This window comes from Hyperoodon ampullatus (genome assembly GCF_949752795.1).
Source record: "Hyperoodon ampullatus genome assembly, chromosome: 11".
NCBI classification, from domain to species: domain Eukaryota; kingdom Metazoa; phylum Chordata; class Mammalia; order Artiodactyla; family Ziphiidae; genus Hyperoodon; species Hyperoodon ampullatus.
This window is the reverse complement of record NC_136924.1, coordinates 66,901,862-66,921,797: the sequence shown is the minus strand read 5'-3', so window position 1 is coordinate 66,921,797 and position 19,936 is coordinate 66,901,862. Positions and strand designations below refer to the sequence as shown.

At 39.7% G+C, this 19,936-nt stretch overlaps 1 protein-coding gene across 2 annotated transcripts in view; it reads right to left on the bottom strand.

Annotated features, from left to right (window-relative positions):
- Positions 1–16,891, bottom strand: part of TBK1 (TANK binding kinase 1) — a gene marked incomplete at both ends in the record, with an annotated part of 37,860 nt that extends 20,969 nt beyond the window's left edge. For both annotated transcript variants that reach the window (XM_079714340.1, XM_079714341.1), the window contains 5 exons: positions 1,654–1,814; positions 6,410–6,591; positions 8,681–8,810; positions 12,487–12,627; positions 16,805–16,891. In XM_079714340.1, the coding sequence (XP_079570466.1) occupies positions 1,654–1,814; positions 6,410–6,591; positions 8,681–8,810; positions 12,487–12,627; positions 16,805–16,891 (701 nt within the window). The remainder of the gene's footprint in view (positions 1–1,653; positions 1,815–6,409; positions 6,592–8,680; positions 8,811–12,486; positions 12,628–16,804) is intronic.
- Between the last annotated feature and the right edge of the window lie 3,045 nt (positions 16,892–19,936).

Below are 19,936 nucleotides of genomic sequence, written 5' to 3'. Positions count from 1 at the left end.
GAAGTGAATAGAATGAATGGCAGAATTCTTAATTAAGGTAACGCTTATAAATTCTTGAAAAAACTTAACTAATTTTGTTAAGATCCATATACAAATACATTTATTAACATGTAAATGAGATGCTGAGGGATCAACACGGCTATAATGTGAGATGAATACATCACTCAATAGTAAAGTAAAACAGTCATGTATTACTTCTTTAAGCGCTTCTGAACATTCATCAGTACTCATAAACAGTTGAGTTTCTGTGCAAATAAAGAAAAAAATTCTTCTAATGGTATTATCTGACCACATGGTGGTCAGATAAAATCATCAGGTATTCCTAGTTGCTTATAAGTCATGTTTCCTTTATTAGGGAGCATCACACTTTTATTTAATCCATTTTTAGGGCAGCAAGACATGCTGATACTGCTTTAAAACACCTATGACAATAAAAACATGATTAACTGTTGGACACACTTTATGTTTAATGAGGAAAAACAGAAACTGACTCAGCCTTCATTAATGAAGAGATTTTATAAAAAGGACACTGCTGTAAAGCAGTCTCAAGATGATGCTATACCAAAATCATCAGTACAGTAATGGATAACTTCTTCCCATGAATTTGTACACTCTCCTTGCTGGAAAACATTTAGATACCCAGGTTTTAGCAAAAGTCATCGTTACCAGCTGAACTGGTTTACTTCTGCAAACAAACGAAAGAGAAAATATGCTCCTCCTAATTTTCTGAGATTAGATAAAAGATTGTATTTTTACAGTTGTGATTATTGCTTTATCATGTTTGCTTATAAAGGGCAGGGTCAAACATATAAAGTTCTGAGAGAAATGTTAAGATCTAAAAGAATGGTTGAACATGTTAGGCTGTCAAGTGAGTTACTTCACTAAACCAAACAATCATAACCTCATAGTTTTATGTGTACATAGGTTGGCTGTTTCTCATGAGGCAAGGTCATTCACTAATTTCTATATAAATAAAAAGAAGTGTGGCCAATGTATGGATGAATTTTATAATAGATTTCACATCTAAAAATCCATCCCTCTTTTCTTGCATTATTTGGTTTACAGTAGTGACTTTGTACACAGTAATTATTTCCTAATAATTATGTCAGTACATAAATGTATAATGTACTAGTAAAATGCCTTCAGGCTTTGGACTGAAACTGCAACATGAAAAAAATGTAATATTACATTAAACGTTATTTTTGAAATGGTTAAAGAAATCAGGTCAGTTCAGGGTAAGAACCATTATTTCTTTTTGATCCAGTAACGGTTCTAGTACTCCACAGAAGTTCTATTTTTTTTTTTTTTTTTTGGTTACATGGAGGAAAAAGCCTGATAAGGACACAGAAAACTAAATATACAGTGTGTTGAAATAAACTCCAGAAAGCAGTATATTTTTAATATGGATCAAAGACTGGATGCCATTTATGCTTTGTACATAAGATAGTTAAACATGGTATGAAACAGTATGCCTATACACTTTGATAAGGCTGCATTCTTATTAAAAAAAACCCAAAAACCAAATAGCTTAAAATATCAGAAATGATGGCTAGATCAATTTTCAGTAGCGTACCCCTCTAACATGATGAAACAAAATAAGATAGAGATACATTTAAAAAATTATTTCTAATTTTAGATGGAGAAACCACTTACATCACTTCCTTATTCCTACGTGGCCCTTCAAACGGTCTAAATGGCAGTGATCCAGTAGCTGCATGGTAAAATGTTACCCCAATGCTCCAAAGATCAACAGTCGCTCCATATTTCTTCTGATGATCTTTTCTCAGCACTGCTCTCTCATACATATCAGGATGCTTTAAAAAGAAAAGAAAAAGCTACTAACTTGTGTTCTATGATAATGCATTACACAAAAATAGGTATTCAATAATGCCTGGAAATTCTATTATATTTTCCTAATTATTTCACTTTCCCAATCTGAAGAGACTATTTCACATCTTGCCCGTTCTCCTCAAACCTCCAACACCATCTCCTTCGACCCTCAATTTTCATGACCTCATTTCATAATTCAATGAGGAAATGGAAGAAATCAGAGATCAACTCTCCCTTTTGTCTGTTACCAAATACCAACCTGAATCTGTGTCCAGAGCTAAGCCTACTTTCCAGTTATAATGGAACTGCTCCTATCAAAGGCTAACTTTTCCATCTGTGTTGTGGGGCCCATCATATCATCTCACCAATTCCAGAAATCAATTCCTGTAACTACCACTTTTATTTTATGCATCAATTTCCCTTCGAATGTATCATTCCTTTCAGCTTACACACATGCTTTAGTATCTCCCATTAAAAAAAACAACCCTAAATAGACCCTACATCCCCTTATAGCTATCACCCAAATCTCTGCTTCCCTCCATAGCAAAACTCAAAATAGCTGTCCACACTTACAACTGCCTTATTTCCTCATCTCCCACTCAAGCCTATGGCATTAAACATTACCTATATCCTTTAACTCCCCAAACTATCTCTTGTCCTGGGCTCTGGATTCATATATCCTACTGTTTTCTTGAATGTCTAAAAGGTAGCTTAAATTTAAGGTATCCAAAATAGATCCTTGGTCTTCCGACTCAAACTTGTTTCCTTCTAATCTTTAAGTAAATGGTACCATCATCTACCCAGTCGCTCATACCCAAAACATATCAGGCAGCCTTGACTCCTCTCCCTCATCTCTCACATGCAATCCAGCTGAGCAAGTTATATGGGTTCTGAGATGAAAATTTAATTTTCTAGAATTCATTCAGAGGACTAGCCTGACTAGGTACACTGGGGGATACAGCAACTGAGACAAGTAGCTGGTCTGATGTTAAACACATGTAAGCACAGAAGACACTATGATACAGTTGTGGAGAACAGGTGGAACTTATAGGGCATTGCTTAGGAGCTTACAGATCCAGACAGAGACTGTGATGGACATTAAGCTCTGCAGAGGACAACCAGAGGTCATACATGCTTAGCCTCGTGACATTTGTCTTTATGTTAGTTATACGCTGGAACTTGAAGATTTTTCCAAGATAAAGCTACAAGAGTGTACTCTCGACCAAAGTAGAGTCATCTCCCAAATGATGCCAAATGAAAACAATGCTTATGACATTGTGGTATTTGGCAGTGACCCAAGGGACTGGGAACCCATGCAGGTAACACTGCTGGGAGGGTGTTTCTAAATGATGCAGTTTATGAATCTGACTCTCAAAGGGTCACAAGCTCTGGATTATTATTTTGGGGGGGGATGGGTGGGACTCTTTTGGGAAATACATTTTAATGAGAAATCAGAAGAGGCGATAAGCATGAGGAGCTTAAGTGAGTGTCCCAACATGCCTACCAGACACACGGGGGCTGAGTGGTCTTGCTGGTTCTGTGGCAGAGCACCTGAAGCCAACTACTGTCCAAAGAAGCGCTGGCCAGACCTCTGACCCAGCAGCCAGTACTTAGTGTATCAAGGTGCTGTGAAGAGGCCAAGAGTACCTGGACATGCCTGATATCTTCTGGAACATGAGGCCGCCAACCTGGGAAGAGGAGATACAGCGATTCTAGAAGGAGACAAAGGGGGACCTCCTCAAACAGTGCAATAATACACTGCCTAATTGGTACAGCTGGAAGGCCTTCCCTGGGCAGTGACGGACTGATCATGGCCTGACACATGCTGGTCTGACGTATCTGTGCCCAGTGGCTCTCTCTCAAATGTGCTACTTGTACTTGTGTAGGGATCAGTATTACTGGGCCTGGGCGTCTGCATCTGAGATAGGAGCATAAGGACAAACCTACTGCAAGTTCTCAGATATTATTAAGATAGCCATCATATTAAAAATGACAGAAGAAAAAATGCTGGTGTTTCCTTTGGTCTTTAACACACAAAAAGGAGAAGATTCAACATCTGGTCTGGGAATTCCAAAATGAGAAAAGTTTTCATTTAAATACATAAATATTTCTAGATTGCTGAGCTTCAGGCCATTATGTGTCTCATTTTATAACTGTGGTGTACTGTATTAGAAAATAGGGCTGGGCATAATCTGAAATAGGAAAAATAGATCAGAGTAAAATTTCAGCCAAGAGAACAGCATGGACTTGGAGTAAATTTATTTAATAATTTAAATAATGTTTAAATGTTTTGTTCTTTCCATTTTAAAAGTCTGTTAGAGGCAAAAGCTAAGCTGTGGTCCTAGGAGAATATGTGAGAGACTGACAGTTGGTAATAGGGATCAACCTCATGAACGCTGGTACTGTACTGCTGTTTGGTTTTTTTGGTTATCACAGTAACTGGGAAGGGCTACTGGTATTTAGTGGGCAGAGACCAGAGATGAGAGACATCCTGTCAAATATGAAACAGTTCTGAAAAATAAGCTTCTGACACCCTGCATGACTTTTGAATATCTTGCCGGATATTTGTGCAGGAAGGAGGTTTATAATGATCTGTTTGTTTTATATATAAACAATGTATTTTTGTACATAAAGTAAACAAAGTATTTTTGTAGCTACAGGAATGCAGTACATGTAAATCTACTTCGTTTAGTTAGAAACTTTATCAAGAATTATTCACTGCTTTGGAAAATCATGTCGGTGACAACACAACACCTGTGATATGTGACTCACCAATACAATATACAAGTTATCACTGCACGTGCACTGGAGGTGATATTACATACAGGTGAAAGCGTCTGATTACTTAAGTTTTCTGCCAGTGAAGGTGTTCCTAAACTTTTACATATTAACTATGATTATTTTCCTTTATATTATTATTAAGATACTATGTTATTCTTTTAATTAGGTATGCAGGTGATTATATTATCTAAGAATTTCATTTTAAGATACTGAAAAGAACATTGTAAAACATTTATTATAAAAAGGGGGTGATCATACATGGTAGAAACCACTAGCCTGTATGCTCTGGCTGCCTTCTGCTTACTTCTCCAATTCCAACTTCTACCACCTGCCTCTTCACTCACTAAACTGCAGCTATTCTGTCATCCTTTCCGTTTCTCAAACATCCAAGGTCATTCTTGTTTCTAGGCCTTTGCAGTTGCTTGTAATGCTTTTCCCCCAAATCTCTGCATGGCTTGCTTCTTTTTATCATTTAAGTGTCAGTTCACTTAGGACTGAAAGGAGGCTTCCCCCAGCTATCTTTCTCCTGCTAGTCACTATTTTATTACCTTATTGTCTTTCCAACACTTTAATTATCTGAATTTACCTTATTTACTTCTCTATTGTCCTCACTAGATTGTGGGTTCCATAAGAGCAGAAATCATGTACATTTGGTTCACCACAGAAGTCCCAGTTCCTAGAACAGTGCCTGGTACCTAAATATCTGTTGGATGAATGTAATCCATTTTTAGGTATTCTTAATAAAGACTATCAAAATACAATAGATTTGTGGATATATATTGATAGAACAAGACATCTTAATTCATGCCAGACTTAGTATAATCTGAATAAAGCTATGGGGCCAGGCAGACTTTATTCATGTTATAAGATTACAATGGCAGAATCCAGTTGGAAAAAAGTCACAGATTCTAAGACTTTTTTTTTTTTTTTTTTGCAGTACACGGGCCTCTCACTGTTGTGGCCTCTCCCGTTGCGGAGCACAGGCTCCGGACGCGCAGGCTCAGCGGCCATGGCTCACGGGCCCAGCCACTCTGCGGCATGTGGGATCTTCCCAGACCGGGGCACGAACCCGTGTCCCCTGCATCGGCAGGCGGACTCTCAACCACTGCGCCACCAGGGAAGTCCTCTAAGACTTTTAAAACAAAACCCAGAGCCATGAGCAATTAGTGATAGTTGTATATTATAAACTGCCTGATTACATGTTAAATATACTTATTTTTCAGTGTCTTTTCTTAAGCATTTCAAATGTTTACTAACTTCACACAAACACACCTACATAATCTGTTTCAACCACAGAGCTTTTCTAGTTTTCTAGCATTTCAAATTAGATCTTTTAGAGGCATTTAATTTTATGTGTGTGTTTCTAACAACTATTCTTTTCATCTTTCAATAACCAACCTCCCTGAAGAGAATCTTCTGCTTCAGAATTATAATGACGTTTCCTCTACAGGGAAGAGTACTATAACAAGCTTGTAATGTATTAACTGCTCTGATCCAAATAAGGAAGCCTTTACTAGTTAGATGTTTCTGGAGCGTACAGACAGTTCTTTCTTTTAATAGATGAATAACATTAGTAAAATTATTTAAGATTATTAAAAAACTTCTAAGAATTTTTAACATAAAATAACCCCCTGAGAAACCGATATTTAATACCTCATTACAAACCATATTCATTAGAATAGAAAATTTAATTTTTGCCATAAAAGTTGACATTTCATAGTGAACTGGCTGACCAATTACCCATATTTACAATATATCCAACTTCTTTAAATAAAATTATTAGTGATACGTGACTTACCAAATATTCTTCTGTGCCATACAGAGAAACAAACTGCTCATCATCTTCTAATTCTCTAGCTGCACCAAAATCTGTGAGTTTGTACACAGACTGTCCGTCTTCCCCTATTACACGCATGATATTTCCTGGCTTAATATCACGGTGAACTATGCCATTTTCTCGGAGATGATTCATTCCACCCACTTCAACAATAAATATAAAACACAGGAAATCATAATGTAGGTATCTATGCATATGTATGTGTGCATCAGACTCACTAATTAACATTAATTCATTTTCACTCGGTGTATGTTTTTACATAAGTTGGTCCAAAGTCATTTTAATCAAAGAAGTAACAGATTATACTTATATTTTGTATTTCATGTTTGAGTAATGAGGAGTTTTAGAATGATAAGGACCAATATGGTCTAAGGAAGAGTCCAATCTCTCTTAAACACTATCAAGAAAATGGAACACAACAGTCTTAAGCCTATGACCTCCAGAATTACTTTTGGTTATATACCTGTGGGCCATCTGCCTAAACTTAAGAATGAAGATTCCCAAGAAAGATAATCTTTCACCACAATTTTACATTTTTACCTTGGGAAAAAAATTCCACAAAAGAGTAAACTGGACTCAATACATAATATAGTAAAAAAAAAAAAAGTAATAGAAGGAGGCAAAGTGTCAGACTTGTTTCTACAAAAATATATTTCTCATATGCTTAGTGCTCTTCTAAAAATGCCATTTTCTTTTTTTTCTTTTTTTTAAGGGCAAAGGTGGCAAAATTGCTGAAATTAAGCTGTTTGGGCTAACTGACATGCAATGTCACAGAGTGATAGTCTGAAACATTTGTTTGACAGCTGATAGATGAATGTCCAAGCATGACATATAAAAATAAGTTTAGGGGTATCAACATTCAATTATGAAAGCTCAGGACTACTAGTATACTTAGGAAGGCATCAGTCTAGAACTTCTATTTGATTTACTAGGCTGTAGCATATATTGCTTCTTTTTCATTTTACCCTCACCTAAGTAGTCTCTACTGCTTCCAGTGTCAAGTTCAAGAATTCCCACTAACCTCATACTTTATCACTGGGCTTTTCCTATTCTTCAAATATTGATTCATTTCTTTCCAAGAAGATATTATTCCCTTTGGTTGCCATATATATTTTTTAATAACAGCTTTGTTGAGATAAAATTTACATATCATAAAACTCATTTTTTAAAGTAGTTAAGAGTCACAGAGTGTACAACCATCACCACCCATTTCAGAACAATTCCATTACGCCAAAAAGAACACCACGTCTATTAGCAGTCATTCCTCAACTCCACCTGCCCCTCGAGGCCCTGACCACCATTATCTGCTTTCTGTCTCTATGGATCTGCCTATTCCAGACATTTCACGTAAATGGAATCATACAGATATTGTGGCCTTTTGTGTCTGGCATTTTTCACTAAGCATTTTTCAAGTTATATCCATATTATAGCATGTATCACTACTTCACTCTTGTAATGAACAAATAATATTCCATTGTATGGATATACCACATTTTGTTTACCTATTTATCAGTTGATGGATACTGGGCTACTTCCATTTTTTTTGTTATTATAAATACTGGTGTAAAAGTTTTTGTGTGGATTTTAAATTCTTTTAGATAAATACGTACTAGCAGAATTGCTAAGTCATATGGTAATTCTGTTTAACCTTTTGAGGAACTGTCAGACTGTTGTCCAAAGAGGCTGCACATTTTTACACCACCACCAATGGTATATGAGGGGTTCAATTTCTCCACAGCCTCGCCAACACTTGGTTCTGTTTTGTCTTCTTGATTTTAGCCATCCTAGTGGGTGTGTAGTGGCAGCTCTTAATTGTTTTGACTGGTATTTCTCTAACGACTAATGACCTTTTTATATACTTGCTGGCCATTTGTTTATCTTGTTTGGAGAAATGTCTATCAAATCCTTTGCCCATTTTTAAATTGGGTTGTCTTTTTACTGTTGAGTTGTTGGGATAAAAATTCCTCATCAGACGTATGGTTTGCAAATATTTTCTCTCATTTTATGGGTTGTCTTTTTACTTGATGTTGTCCTTTGAAACACAAAAGTTTTTAATGTTGATGAAACTTATCTATATTTTATTCTTTTTGTACTTGCGCTTTTGGTGTCATATCTAAGAAAGCACTCCATAAAGGTCTTTGGCTTTGAATGTAAGAAATTTATTTTTAAAAATTCTTATGTCATTAAGTTATATATACACACATATATAATCATATAAATAAACAAACATACCCACATCTCGCAAAACAATTAAAAATTCAGACTCTGGTAGTCCATAGGCATTACATGGTTCTTCTAAAACAGTGTATAAACTTCCACATGGACAAAATTCCATAATAAGTACTTTATGTCTCGTTGTTACCTGAAAAAAAAAAATCACTGATTGGGACTCAGTATAAAAAATAAATTTTTATTATATGCCAATATTTACCTGATTTCATTTAAAAGTTGGATTTACTACAATAATGAAGGCACTTTGAATTGCTTTTTACCTGGGGTTTGTTAAATATTTCTTGACTGTACAGATGAGAATTAACATCTTTTAAATTTGTATTAAAATTGGATTTGTCGGGCTTCCCTGGTGGTGCAGTGGTTAAGAATCTGCCTGCCAATGCAGGGGACACGGGTTCGAGCCCTGGTCCGGGAAGATCCCACATGCCACAGAGCAACTGAGCCCGTGCACCACGACTACTGAGCCTGTGCTCTACAGCCCACAAGCCACAACTACTGAGGCCGCATGCCACAACTACTGAAGCCCGTGCTCCTAGAGCCTGTGCTCTGCAACAAGAGAAGCCACCGCAATGAGAAGCCTGCGCACCACAACAAAGGGTAGCCCCGATCGCTGCAACTAGAGAAAGCCCGCACACAGCAACGAAGACCCAACACAGCCAAAAATAAATACATTAGAAAAAAAATTGGATTTGTCTTTGAAGACAAACCACAGCAAGTCTAATTAGAAAATAACTGCTACAATGTTATGATTCTTTCAAAATTATGTTTAATTTCTAATACATAACGTATATTTATGATATTAGTTCTTCTAACAAATCTCTTAAACTTGAAATTCTTCCTGTGACAAGCACTTTTACTTCAAAGAATGGAGTTCTAGACTTTTTTTTGGCCACGCCTTGCAGCCTGTGGGATCTTAGTTCCCCGACCAGAGATCGAACCCGTGCCGCCTACAGTGGAAGCGTGGAGCCCTAACCACTGGACTGCCAGGGAGTTTCCAGAGTTCTAGCCTTAAAAACAAATAGGTGGCAGAATAGCTGAGTCATCCTCTTGCAGCAAAGTTCTAGTCTGCTCATATGAATCTGAGCTGCTGATCTGTTTTAAACCTTAATTTTAATGTACCACTGACTATAAGATACATCATCAATTTAATAACAGCTTTATAGAGAAAAAGTATTACCAAATTACAAATACACATTGATTATAAGATACATGCTCATTTCAGAAACTCAGAAATATGAATGAGACTTAAATCCAGTATTCATCTCCAACTTTTAATTCTTCTTTCCTTTTATAATTCTTTCTACATATCCTCAATATATATCCATAAAATAGTTTAAATTTCTCTACGACTGAGTAGTATAAAAGAAATAATTTTTTAAAAAACTGTTGTTTTGAAATAACGAAATAATTGAATGCTGATGAATTGAAAATTTGAGAAATACCCATAATCCCATCACCCAGAGATAATTATGTTAATATTTTGGTGAGTGTCCTTTCAGTCTTTTTTCTATGTATCAAATCGTATTACAGACACGTTAACACTTTGTATACCATACTGTATATATCAAGATCACACTGCATATATATTTTTAATACTGATTTTCTCACAGAACACTATACACAAGCATGCTCCCAGGTGACTGAAATTTGTTAAACATCTCTTTTTATTACTGCTTAACTACTGTGTAGTAAAGAATTAATTTTAGCCAGAGAGGTCTGGTCTTTGCCCTTGGCTACTGGGAGGTGATTTGCTAGGCTTCTAGAATGTCCTATCTGCTAGAAGTGTCTTTCTCTGTGGGTTTTGGCCATGTGACAGTCTAACAATGTGATTTATGATGGGGATTTTGGACATGCACATCCGTTCCAACTTCCAGAGGAAATGGAGGCTAAAAGTATTAGCAGAACCTATGGGAAAGGCTGACTACAGGTCAGTCATGCAGGCAGTATGTGATTGAACCCCAATAAAAACAATGCACACCAAAGGCTCAGGTGAGCTTCCAGGGTTGGCAATACTCTGTGTGTATTGTCATACATCAATGCCAAGAGGATAATGTATCCCTGAGGACAAGGAAGATTCATGTTTGGAACCCTCCTATATTCTGCCCTATGGCCCTATGGATCTCTTCCTTTGGCTAGTTCTGATTTATATCCTTTTGCTATACTAAAATATAAATTATAACATAAGTACAGTTGACCCTTGAACAAAGGAGGGGTTGGGGCGCTGACGCTCTGCACAGTCGAAAAGCTACACATAACTTTACTGTACTTGTGGTTCCGTATTACAGATTCAATCAACCTCGGATTGTGTAGTACTGTAGTACATATTTAGTAGAAAAAATGCACATTTTTATAAGTGGACCCAGGCAAGCTCAAACCTGTGCTGTTCAAGGATCAACTGTACAGTGCTTTCCTGAGTTCTGTGAGTCATTCAACATTCTAGCAAATTATCAAATCTGAGGGCAGTCATGGGAAGCCCCTAATGGGTAGCCAGTTGGTCTTAAGGGAAGATAGCCCTGGTGACTCCTGAACCTGCAGCTCGTGTCTCAATGAGCAGTCTGGTAGGGACTTCTCTATCTACCTGCATGGTTTGCCAAACTCCTCTGCAGCTCGTATCAGAAGTCTCGAACAGACCTGGCAGTCTGGAGGGCTATGCTCTTAACCTCGAGTGTAGCTAACTCTGGGTGACTAGCCAAACATTCTAACTTATTTAACCATTCTTTACTATAAACAGGGCAGCAATGAACATTTTTGTGCATAAAATTATAATTTACATTTCTGATTACTTCCTAAGAAGTAATCACTAAAAATGAAATCACTGGTATGAGGAGTATAAAATGCCAAACTGTTTTTCAAAAGGTGTGATTTTATTGATTACCCACACTAGCAGGATTTATATTTTTCTCATGACATTTGTATTTTCACTGTTTCCCACTAAAATCAATTCTGTCTTTTACAACTGGACTTCATATATCACTCTCTGGATTCCAATGATTTTTATTCTTTTTTTTTTTTTTTTTTTTTTTTTTTGTGGTACGCGGGCCTCTCACTGCCGTGGCCTCTCCCGCTGCGGAGCACAGGCTCCGGACGCGCAGGCTCAGCAGCCATGGCTCACGGGCCCAGCCGCTCCGCGGCATATGGGATCCTCCCAGACCGGGGCACGAACCCGTATCCCCTGCATCGGCAGGCGGACTCTCAACCACTGCGCCACCAGGGAGGCCCGATTTTTATTCTTTATAAAGCCTTCATTGTATTGTTTGACTTTCTCCTTGATTTTTTTTTTTAAAATTTTTTTTAATTTATTTTTTATTTTTTATTTTCGGTACGCGGGCCTCTCACTGCTGTGGCCCCTCCCGTTGCGGAGCACAGGCTCCGGACGCGCAGGCTCAGGGGCCATGGCTCACAGGCCCAGCCGCTCCGCGGCATGTGGGATCTTCCCGGACCGGGGCACGAACCTGTGTCTCCTGCATCGGCAGGCGGACTCCCAACCACTGCGCCACCAGGGAAGCCCTCTCCTTGATCCTTATATAATTATGTCAATTTAACTTTAGCTTTTGTTTTTAGTAATAATACCGGTAACCATATTCTATATTCTTTTATTTCTTATACTACTTTTTCTGATTGCATGAGACTTCATTTCCATTGTTATAGCTATTCAAGAATCTTTGAGAATATTTGCTGGTATGAGACCTAATTTTCACCATTAAAAAGCCCACTGTTTATAAAACAATTTTTATATTAGATTATTTCTCCCTAATCGTAATAACTACAATAAACATGACACCGTTAATTAAAGCTTGACTACTTACCTCCTCTTCAATAGCAAATAATTTGACAATATTTTTGTGATTGAGTTTTTTTAACACTTCAAATTCTCTCATTTGAACATCCACTGGACGAAGAAAGCTTATGTTATTAAATACTTTGATAGCAAATAAGTCACCAGTTTTCTAAGAAAAAGAGAGAAAGGTTTTATTTATTTATAATATTATAAAGAAGATACAAAAGGTACCATTAGAACTAGATACGGCAATTTATCTTTTTTATAGAACACCCTGAATATTTTTAAGCATTAGGTAATTTGTACTAGGACTCCTGACCTTTTTATTTTAAGCTGAAATAAATCAATCAACTGTTCAGTATTTCTTTCAAATTGAATGCTTTGGAATGTAGAAAAGGCTATTTTTTTTCATATTATAAACAAAGCTTCCTCTCTCTCTATATATTTATATATATATAAATAAAGCTTCCTTTATTTATATATTTCATATCATAAAGCTTCCTTATGATACACGTGGCAAAGATAGTCATTTACATATCAGAAGAGCTCTAACAGTACCAAATGTGAACGTGTATTTTGAATAAGAAATAGAAAGTGAAACTCACAAGGGTTTCTCCAGGGCCTAATAATTTTAAACTAATCAAAGTAGGAAATGAAAGATTAAAAATTATATTCCACATATGCAATTTTTAGTAAGAATCTCAAAGTAAGGCAACTAACTTTAAGATTCCCTAGCTGGGGGCTTCCCTGGTGGCACAGTGGTTGAGAGTCCGCCTGCCGATGCAGGGGACATGGGTTTGTGCCCCGGTCCGGGAAGATCCCACATGCCACGGAGCGGCTGGGCCCGTGAGCCATGGCCGCTGGGCCTGCGCGTCCGGAGCCTGTGCTCCGCAACGGGAGAGGCCACAACAGTGAGAGGCCCGCGTACCACAAAAAAAAAAAAAAAAAAAAAAAGATTCCCTAGCTGGATAGAATGTGTATGCATGTGTGGCGGGGCTAGGATTTGAGAATAAGGTTAAAGCAGACCATCCTCATTGGACTGCACCACTGCTGCCTCGGGTAACCTTCTGCAACTTCACGTAGAGGACTAGGGCAGATTGTTGCTTCGCAGATCATTTCTAAAGGATCAAAGACACTTCCTTTCCTCTACCAAAGCTCCGGCAGCACCCCACCTCTCACTCTCTCATGGCATACTGAAGTAGATTAAACACAGAATTACAATGCAGCCATAGTTGGGAGGGAATCCTAGAGGTACAAAATACATGCTAAATTTCAGGTAAACATTACACTGTCATAGTCTTCATTTAATTAACCTTTCTTTGAGGCTCTCTCCCAGACCCTCCCACCTCTTTCCAACCACTCAGGCCACATTCTCTGAATTTAACCTTACTTTTCCCACAATCCAAGGTTGAACTTGCCTGGAGTTAGTGGAGAGACCATTCGTTTCTCCTATGAGCTCGGGGTTCAAGCATGCCCTGCCTAAAGATGTTTCATGGTCTCTGTCTTTTTTTTTTTTGCGTTATGTGGGCCTCTCACTGTTGTGGCCTCTCCCGTTGCGGAGCACAGGCTCCGGACGCACAGGCCCAGCGGCCATGGCTCACGGGCCCAGCCGCTCCGCGGCATGTGGGATCCTCCCAGACCGGGGCACGAACCCACGTCCCCTGCATCGGCAGGCGGACTCTCAACCACTGCGCCACCAGGGAAGCCCGGTCTCTGTCTTTTAGGACCTCTGTGCTCTTCCTGCTTTGAAGCCCTCTCTACAGCTTCTCACACAGATTCACCACCTACAGCCATCACCCTCTTCCCCTCAGCTCAGAATTTCATAATCTTCTTCTTAAAACCATGTAGCTGCATCACAGTCTCACTCTTCAAGATCCCTCTTTGGAGACCACTACCTGTGTTATGTGATCACTCCCCTCTCTCTCCCCCACTCCCCCCACACCAAATACCCATATATTCTTTCCAGAAGAGAAGACTCATTGACTGTTTTCAGACAGTATGAAAATGGAACAACTTAACTAGAGCTCAACTACACTGTTTTCCCATTTGATCAGCCAGGGTAAGGACACTGCCAAATCTATACCACGCAACAGAGAGATTTTTCTTGAGGACACCTGTCTCAAACTTAGTCTGAAATGAGGAGAATCCTAACAGAGGAGCAAGCAGAGAAAAGAACACAATGTTGCAATGTACCCACTATGACCCAGGCCAGTATTTTCCCACCTTTGGTAGTCTACATCATACCTGTGAGATCACTGGGATATGTGTGGGAATGTCCCATTTTCCCTCTATTCAACTGCACAGTCACCTATCGGTCACTGTCTCTAAGTCAAAGCATGATGAATAATATTTAGAGATGCACGTGTACATATATATATATACAACGTGCAGGTCAACACGTCCTTCCTACAGCTCTCTTCCCTTTAACTTCACCTCAGTTATCACACACATATACACGCATCCACACACAGTAGTAGCTCAAGGCAACTTAATGAAAAAGAGACAGATTAAGTAAGTAATATACTTTGAATAACAAACAGTAAACTTAGGGACCGGGTCACTCTGAGCAGTAACATAAAAGGGTTTAGCTAATACAGTTAAAGATGATTGAACAAACAGTTATTAAGGGTAAGCAGGATTTTGGGGGTATAGTCCTAAACCCTTGAAATTGATGTCACTGAGAACAAACATGGTTTCTCAAAACACATCCCAGGGAAGACTGCTAGGGACTGAATACTAAACTGGGTGTTAGCAATATTTTAAGTCAGTTCTTATGCCTCTCAAATCCTTATTTGAAGCTTTCAAACTATAGTGGATAAAGAACAGTTTTACTTCCTTTGAAGAAGAACTTCAGGACAGTAGTCTACTCTGTCCTCATTCATTCATTTATTCTTTCAGTCAACAAGCATTTACAGAGTGCCTGCTAAGTGTAGGCACTTACAAGAAGGACACTGGATATCTACGTAAGGAAAAGAGGATCAGAAAATGTGAGATATTTACTAGTGCCGGGCACTTTATGCCTCCCTCAATTCCTATCACTACTGACTACCTGTCACTCCATCAGTTTCTAATTTACGTTCCTTCCAATACCACCTTGCTACTAAACCCAACACTCTTCGTGGGCAGGTACAGCACATTATCTGTAGCTCAAATCACTAGGTCCACCATAGTGTCTGACACATACCAAGTGATTACTAAAGTCTGTGAAGTTAACCAGGGTCACAGGAACACAGACGGTCAGGTGCGTCTCACTGCTAAACCCAGAGGTGCCACGCCACCTGTTTTCTCTTCTTGGCACAGTGCACAAAACAAAAACAATTTCTAGGACAGGAATATCCAAGGCTGATCACTACGAATCTGACCAAGCACTGGAACCTGAGGACAATTCTAGAATTGGAGGTGAAAAAAAGCTAAAAACTGTACGACACTTCCGATTCACTCTTTAAGAGCCACAGAGGAAACAGCACGCACCTATGAATGTTCACCTCATTGCCACAGACAGAACTGACTGGTGGTCTCAAGGCTACAGAAAAATATAAGGAAACTCCTCTTCCTAAAATGTTTAGAGCTCCTGTGCTGAATTCACAGTGCTGAAAAACTAGTGAATGATTATTTGCATGATAAAAGGATGTTTTTATTCCATTATTTTTCCAGCTTCCTTCCCAGAATAGAAACTTAAATGATCTTAAATCTCTTCATTTTAAATGACTTTAATTACCTTTCACGTCATCCTCCGATATAGAATCTGACACAAAGTCCTTTTGGTTCTTCAAATGCCTCTGGGATTAGCCCTTTTATTCTATTCTCACTTGCACTATAACAAGTTCTGATTACCAGGATATACAGTCTTTTAAACCTGGGCTCCTTGATGATAACCTCCCTTTACTCCCATCTACTTTGTAGCATGTTTTACTCTGGGGGCATATGAAGCCTGAGTACAGCACAGCAGAATCACCTGTGGGTTTCCCTCAAAAATACCCATCTGCCCCTCACCATGCCTCCCTCTATCACCTCCTACCCCAAATCACTGCTGCGCTGAACTCGGTCAGTGAGATCACTCACTACCGTAGGAGGATTAGGTCGAGGAGAAAACCAAACGGCACAACACTAATCTTCCCAAGTTCCTTTTTTCAAACAACCTTCTGTTTTTCTCCATTCCCGACACACGACCTCTGCCACCACTGGGTAGATAATACTGCCTCTGACACAAGCTATACCTTAAGCAGCCACAAAAACACATACTCTCTCTAGACAAATTAATCAAAAGCACCAAGTCTCACTTTAGTACAAGTGTGCGTCTCAGAAAACTCCATATGTGGTGCTTTCACAGGATTCTCTGTACCAACCTTATGTCTTCCACGAAAGACGTTTGCAGTAGCTCCTTGGCCTAAAACGTCAGATAAAAGCCACAGGTGATTCGAAGTGCTCTGCATCTCGGCGTGGTCACGTGATCCTCTTGTGATACTGAGAGAAAAGAAAAAAATGGCATGTTTGTTTTCAGGGAATAAGACATTGAAGAAACAAATGTTAGCTAGTTTTACTCTCAAGAAAGATCACCTATTATTTATTACTAAATCAAAGTGCATCAACAATCCCCCAAAATCTAACTTTCCGGCAATAGTAAAGACTAAAATGCTGCACGGGCTCTGAAAAAACATTAACGAATAACATCTTATATATTCAATTTAATTCACTTATTCACAGGGCTGAAAAAACATCAACTTCCCTTCTAATTTTGTCTCTGTCAATGAGAGTGATATTGGCCATTTACCTCCTTAAAATGTTTTGAAAGATTAATCAATGATAAATCATATTTTAAAGTGTTTTGAAATAAAGTAATAAGGTAAAATACAACAGAAATATAGAAAAAAATTACTTTGTTTCCTTCGAGGGCAGGGCAACACTAAAGAAAACAACTGTTGCCACTGCATAACACTTCTGTAACTTAAAATTTCATCTACACAAAGCCTGACAATCAGGAAGCAAAGGTGACTTTTCAGCAATAAATTCTGAAATTCACTTAAGGATAGTTTCTTCAACCTCCAAGTATATAAATAGACACATACCCAGTGTGTATTAGCAAGTCTTAAAACATAAGCAAGGGGAGGCTAAGCGTGTACGGGGGCAGGAGGTATATGGAAAACCTCCACACCTTCTGCTCAATTTTGCTGTGAACTTGAAACTGCTCTAAAAAATAAAGTCTATTAAAAAAAAAAAAAAAAAGCACCACCCCTAGCCTTGTCCTTCAATATTGAAAAGCTGTAAAAGTATATTGTAAATATTTGAGCTCCATGTTGGAATAAAAATGAGGTATGCTAAATAGCATAAACACTTGTCCCACCATGCCACCTTAAACCTGATGCAATGCCAGGTTGAATCAAAACAGATCTTGCTCTCCCTTCATAGTAAGTTAGAATGGACTAGGTATTCAGTGATGAATTAATGACTGCCAATATTCCAAGTAGGGTTAAGTACACAAAGAATGGCCAGGGGTCCAAATTTCACCAATCTTTGATATACTCAGAGAGATGTATATAATTTTACCACCCATCTAATTCAGATAAGGGAATTTTACATACAGCAACTTATTGGAAATAAGCAATAAAAATACGATTCCTCTTTCAAAATATGAAATACACATTTGTCAGCTACTGAGATAATAATAAACTTCTCAAATATCTTTTCAATAATATTTTCAAATACTTCTCAATATGAAAAGCTTTGCTCATTAATGTAACTGTTGCTTGAGATAACTATAATTGGCAAATAATATCATTAAGTATCTATCTATACCTAGTGGGTAATATAAAACACATTTATCAGCTAAGATATCTGCTCTCTATATGCAGAAATTAAACTATGGTGTCACAATGGTCTGGGAAATGTCTTTTGAAATTATCTTCCAATAACCCCACAATAACCGCATACTAAAACATGACTCAGCACACCCAGAAGGTACTTGCTATATAAATCGTTCCAAAATTTGGACACAATATAGGCAGGCACTCAACAAGTATGAGACTGGTAATCCTGCCTTAAGTCTACTTCCTTATGCTGTCCAAAATGAAAGTTACCATCTGTCCATAGATGAAAACAGGCTTGGTGACGCTGCATATGGACAAAGTTCCAGGGTTGCCAAACTCTACCACTAAGTGAATCATTTATTAAACAGATATTATATTCAGCGTTCTTCAGGGAAAAAAGTCGGTCTTTGGTTATGCATTTTTCAATTACTGGGTAGAACGTGTTTTGAGGCCACCTACTAAAAATACCTGGGAAACGGATTGGAAATTACACTCATAAGCCACGTCCCAAAGGAAAGGTTTGGGCATTTGCATTATAGATGTGTACATTAAAAACGTCTTCGGCTTCTGGCTTCCGGCGAGTCAACCCCCGCTTCACTAAAACACGTCTCTTTTTAATCGTCTGAAAAAAATCAAACGATTTAAACACTGCCAATAGCGTCCACGCTCGGAAAGAGAGGTAGAAAGCGGCCAGCCTAACTCCAAGGGTAAGGGGCATCCGCCTGTCCGGGCGGCCAGGGCCCAACCCCGGTAACAGACACATCCTCTTTCTCGGCTGCCCAGCGCCACCAGACCCGGGAAGGTCCGGGTCAGACAGCCGGCCGTAGGACGAGGAGTCCAGACGCAGGGGACGGGCCCGCGCGACCATTCCGGCCGGCTTTGCACGCCCCGGACACCCGGGAGGCGGTGTCAGCCCAGCCAGAGTCGGGGAGGGCTCGGCCTGGGGTCCCGCTGTGCTCCTCCGGTCGCCCGCCCCGCCCCCGCCCCCGCCCTGACTCAGCATCCCAGTTTCCCACTGGGGGCGGGAACGCTCCGTGCGGGCCGTGCCCGGCTCGGCAGCCCGTGCCCCGCGCGCCTTCGGCCTCTCCGCCCACGCCCGTCCCGCTTACCTCGTCCGGTCTCCACCGCGCCACCGCCAGCAGGCTCCCGCGGCCTCCTTGTGCCTCAGGGCACTTCCGGCTTCCCGAGCACAGGCCGGGGATCACGTGACCGGCGTGCGCGTGCGCACTTCCGGCGCACCGATCTGGGCCTCGGCGTCTGCTGCCAACGCTCCTCCCTCGCCCGGCTCTCTGAGGCCTCTGTGGCGCGGGGCCGAGAGGCTGTGGGGCGTCTGGACCCCGTCCACACCCTCTGCCTGTCCCCGCTTACTCTGAGGGTGAAGCCGGAGAGCCCTGCGCAGTGAGCGCAAGGATTCAGATTCCAACTGCGAATCCCGCCCCGTCCCCGACAGCCAAAGGCGGAGTGAGGTGATAGTGGGACAGACAGTGGACGGGTGATTACAAACATGCAAATAATCACGGGTGTGCAGAATGCTGGACACATGAGGGGACGTCGCTGGAGGATATCATACTCTGCAGGGATAGATTCGTATGTATCTTAAAGACCACATTGGCTGCAGGGGAGCCAGATTATCGGCTGCGAGTAATTCCGACGTGAGATTCTTAATGTAAATAA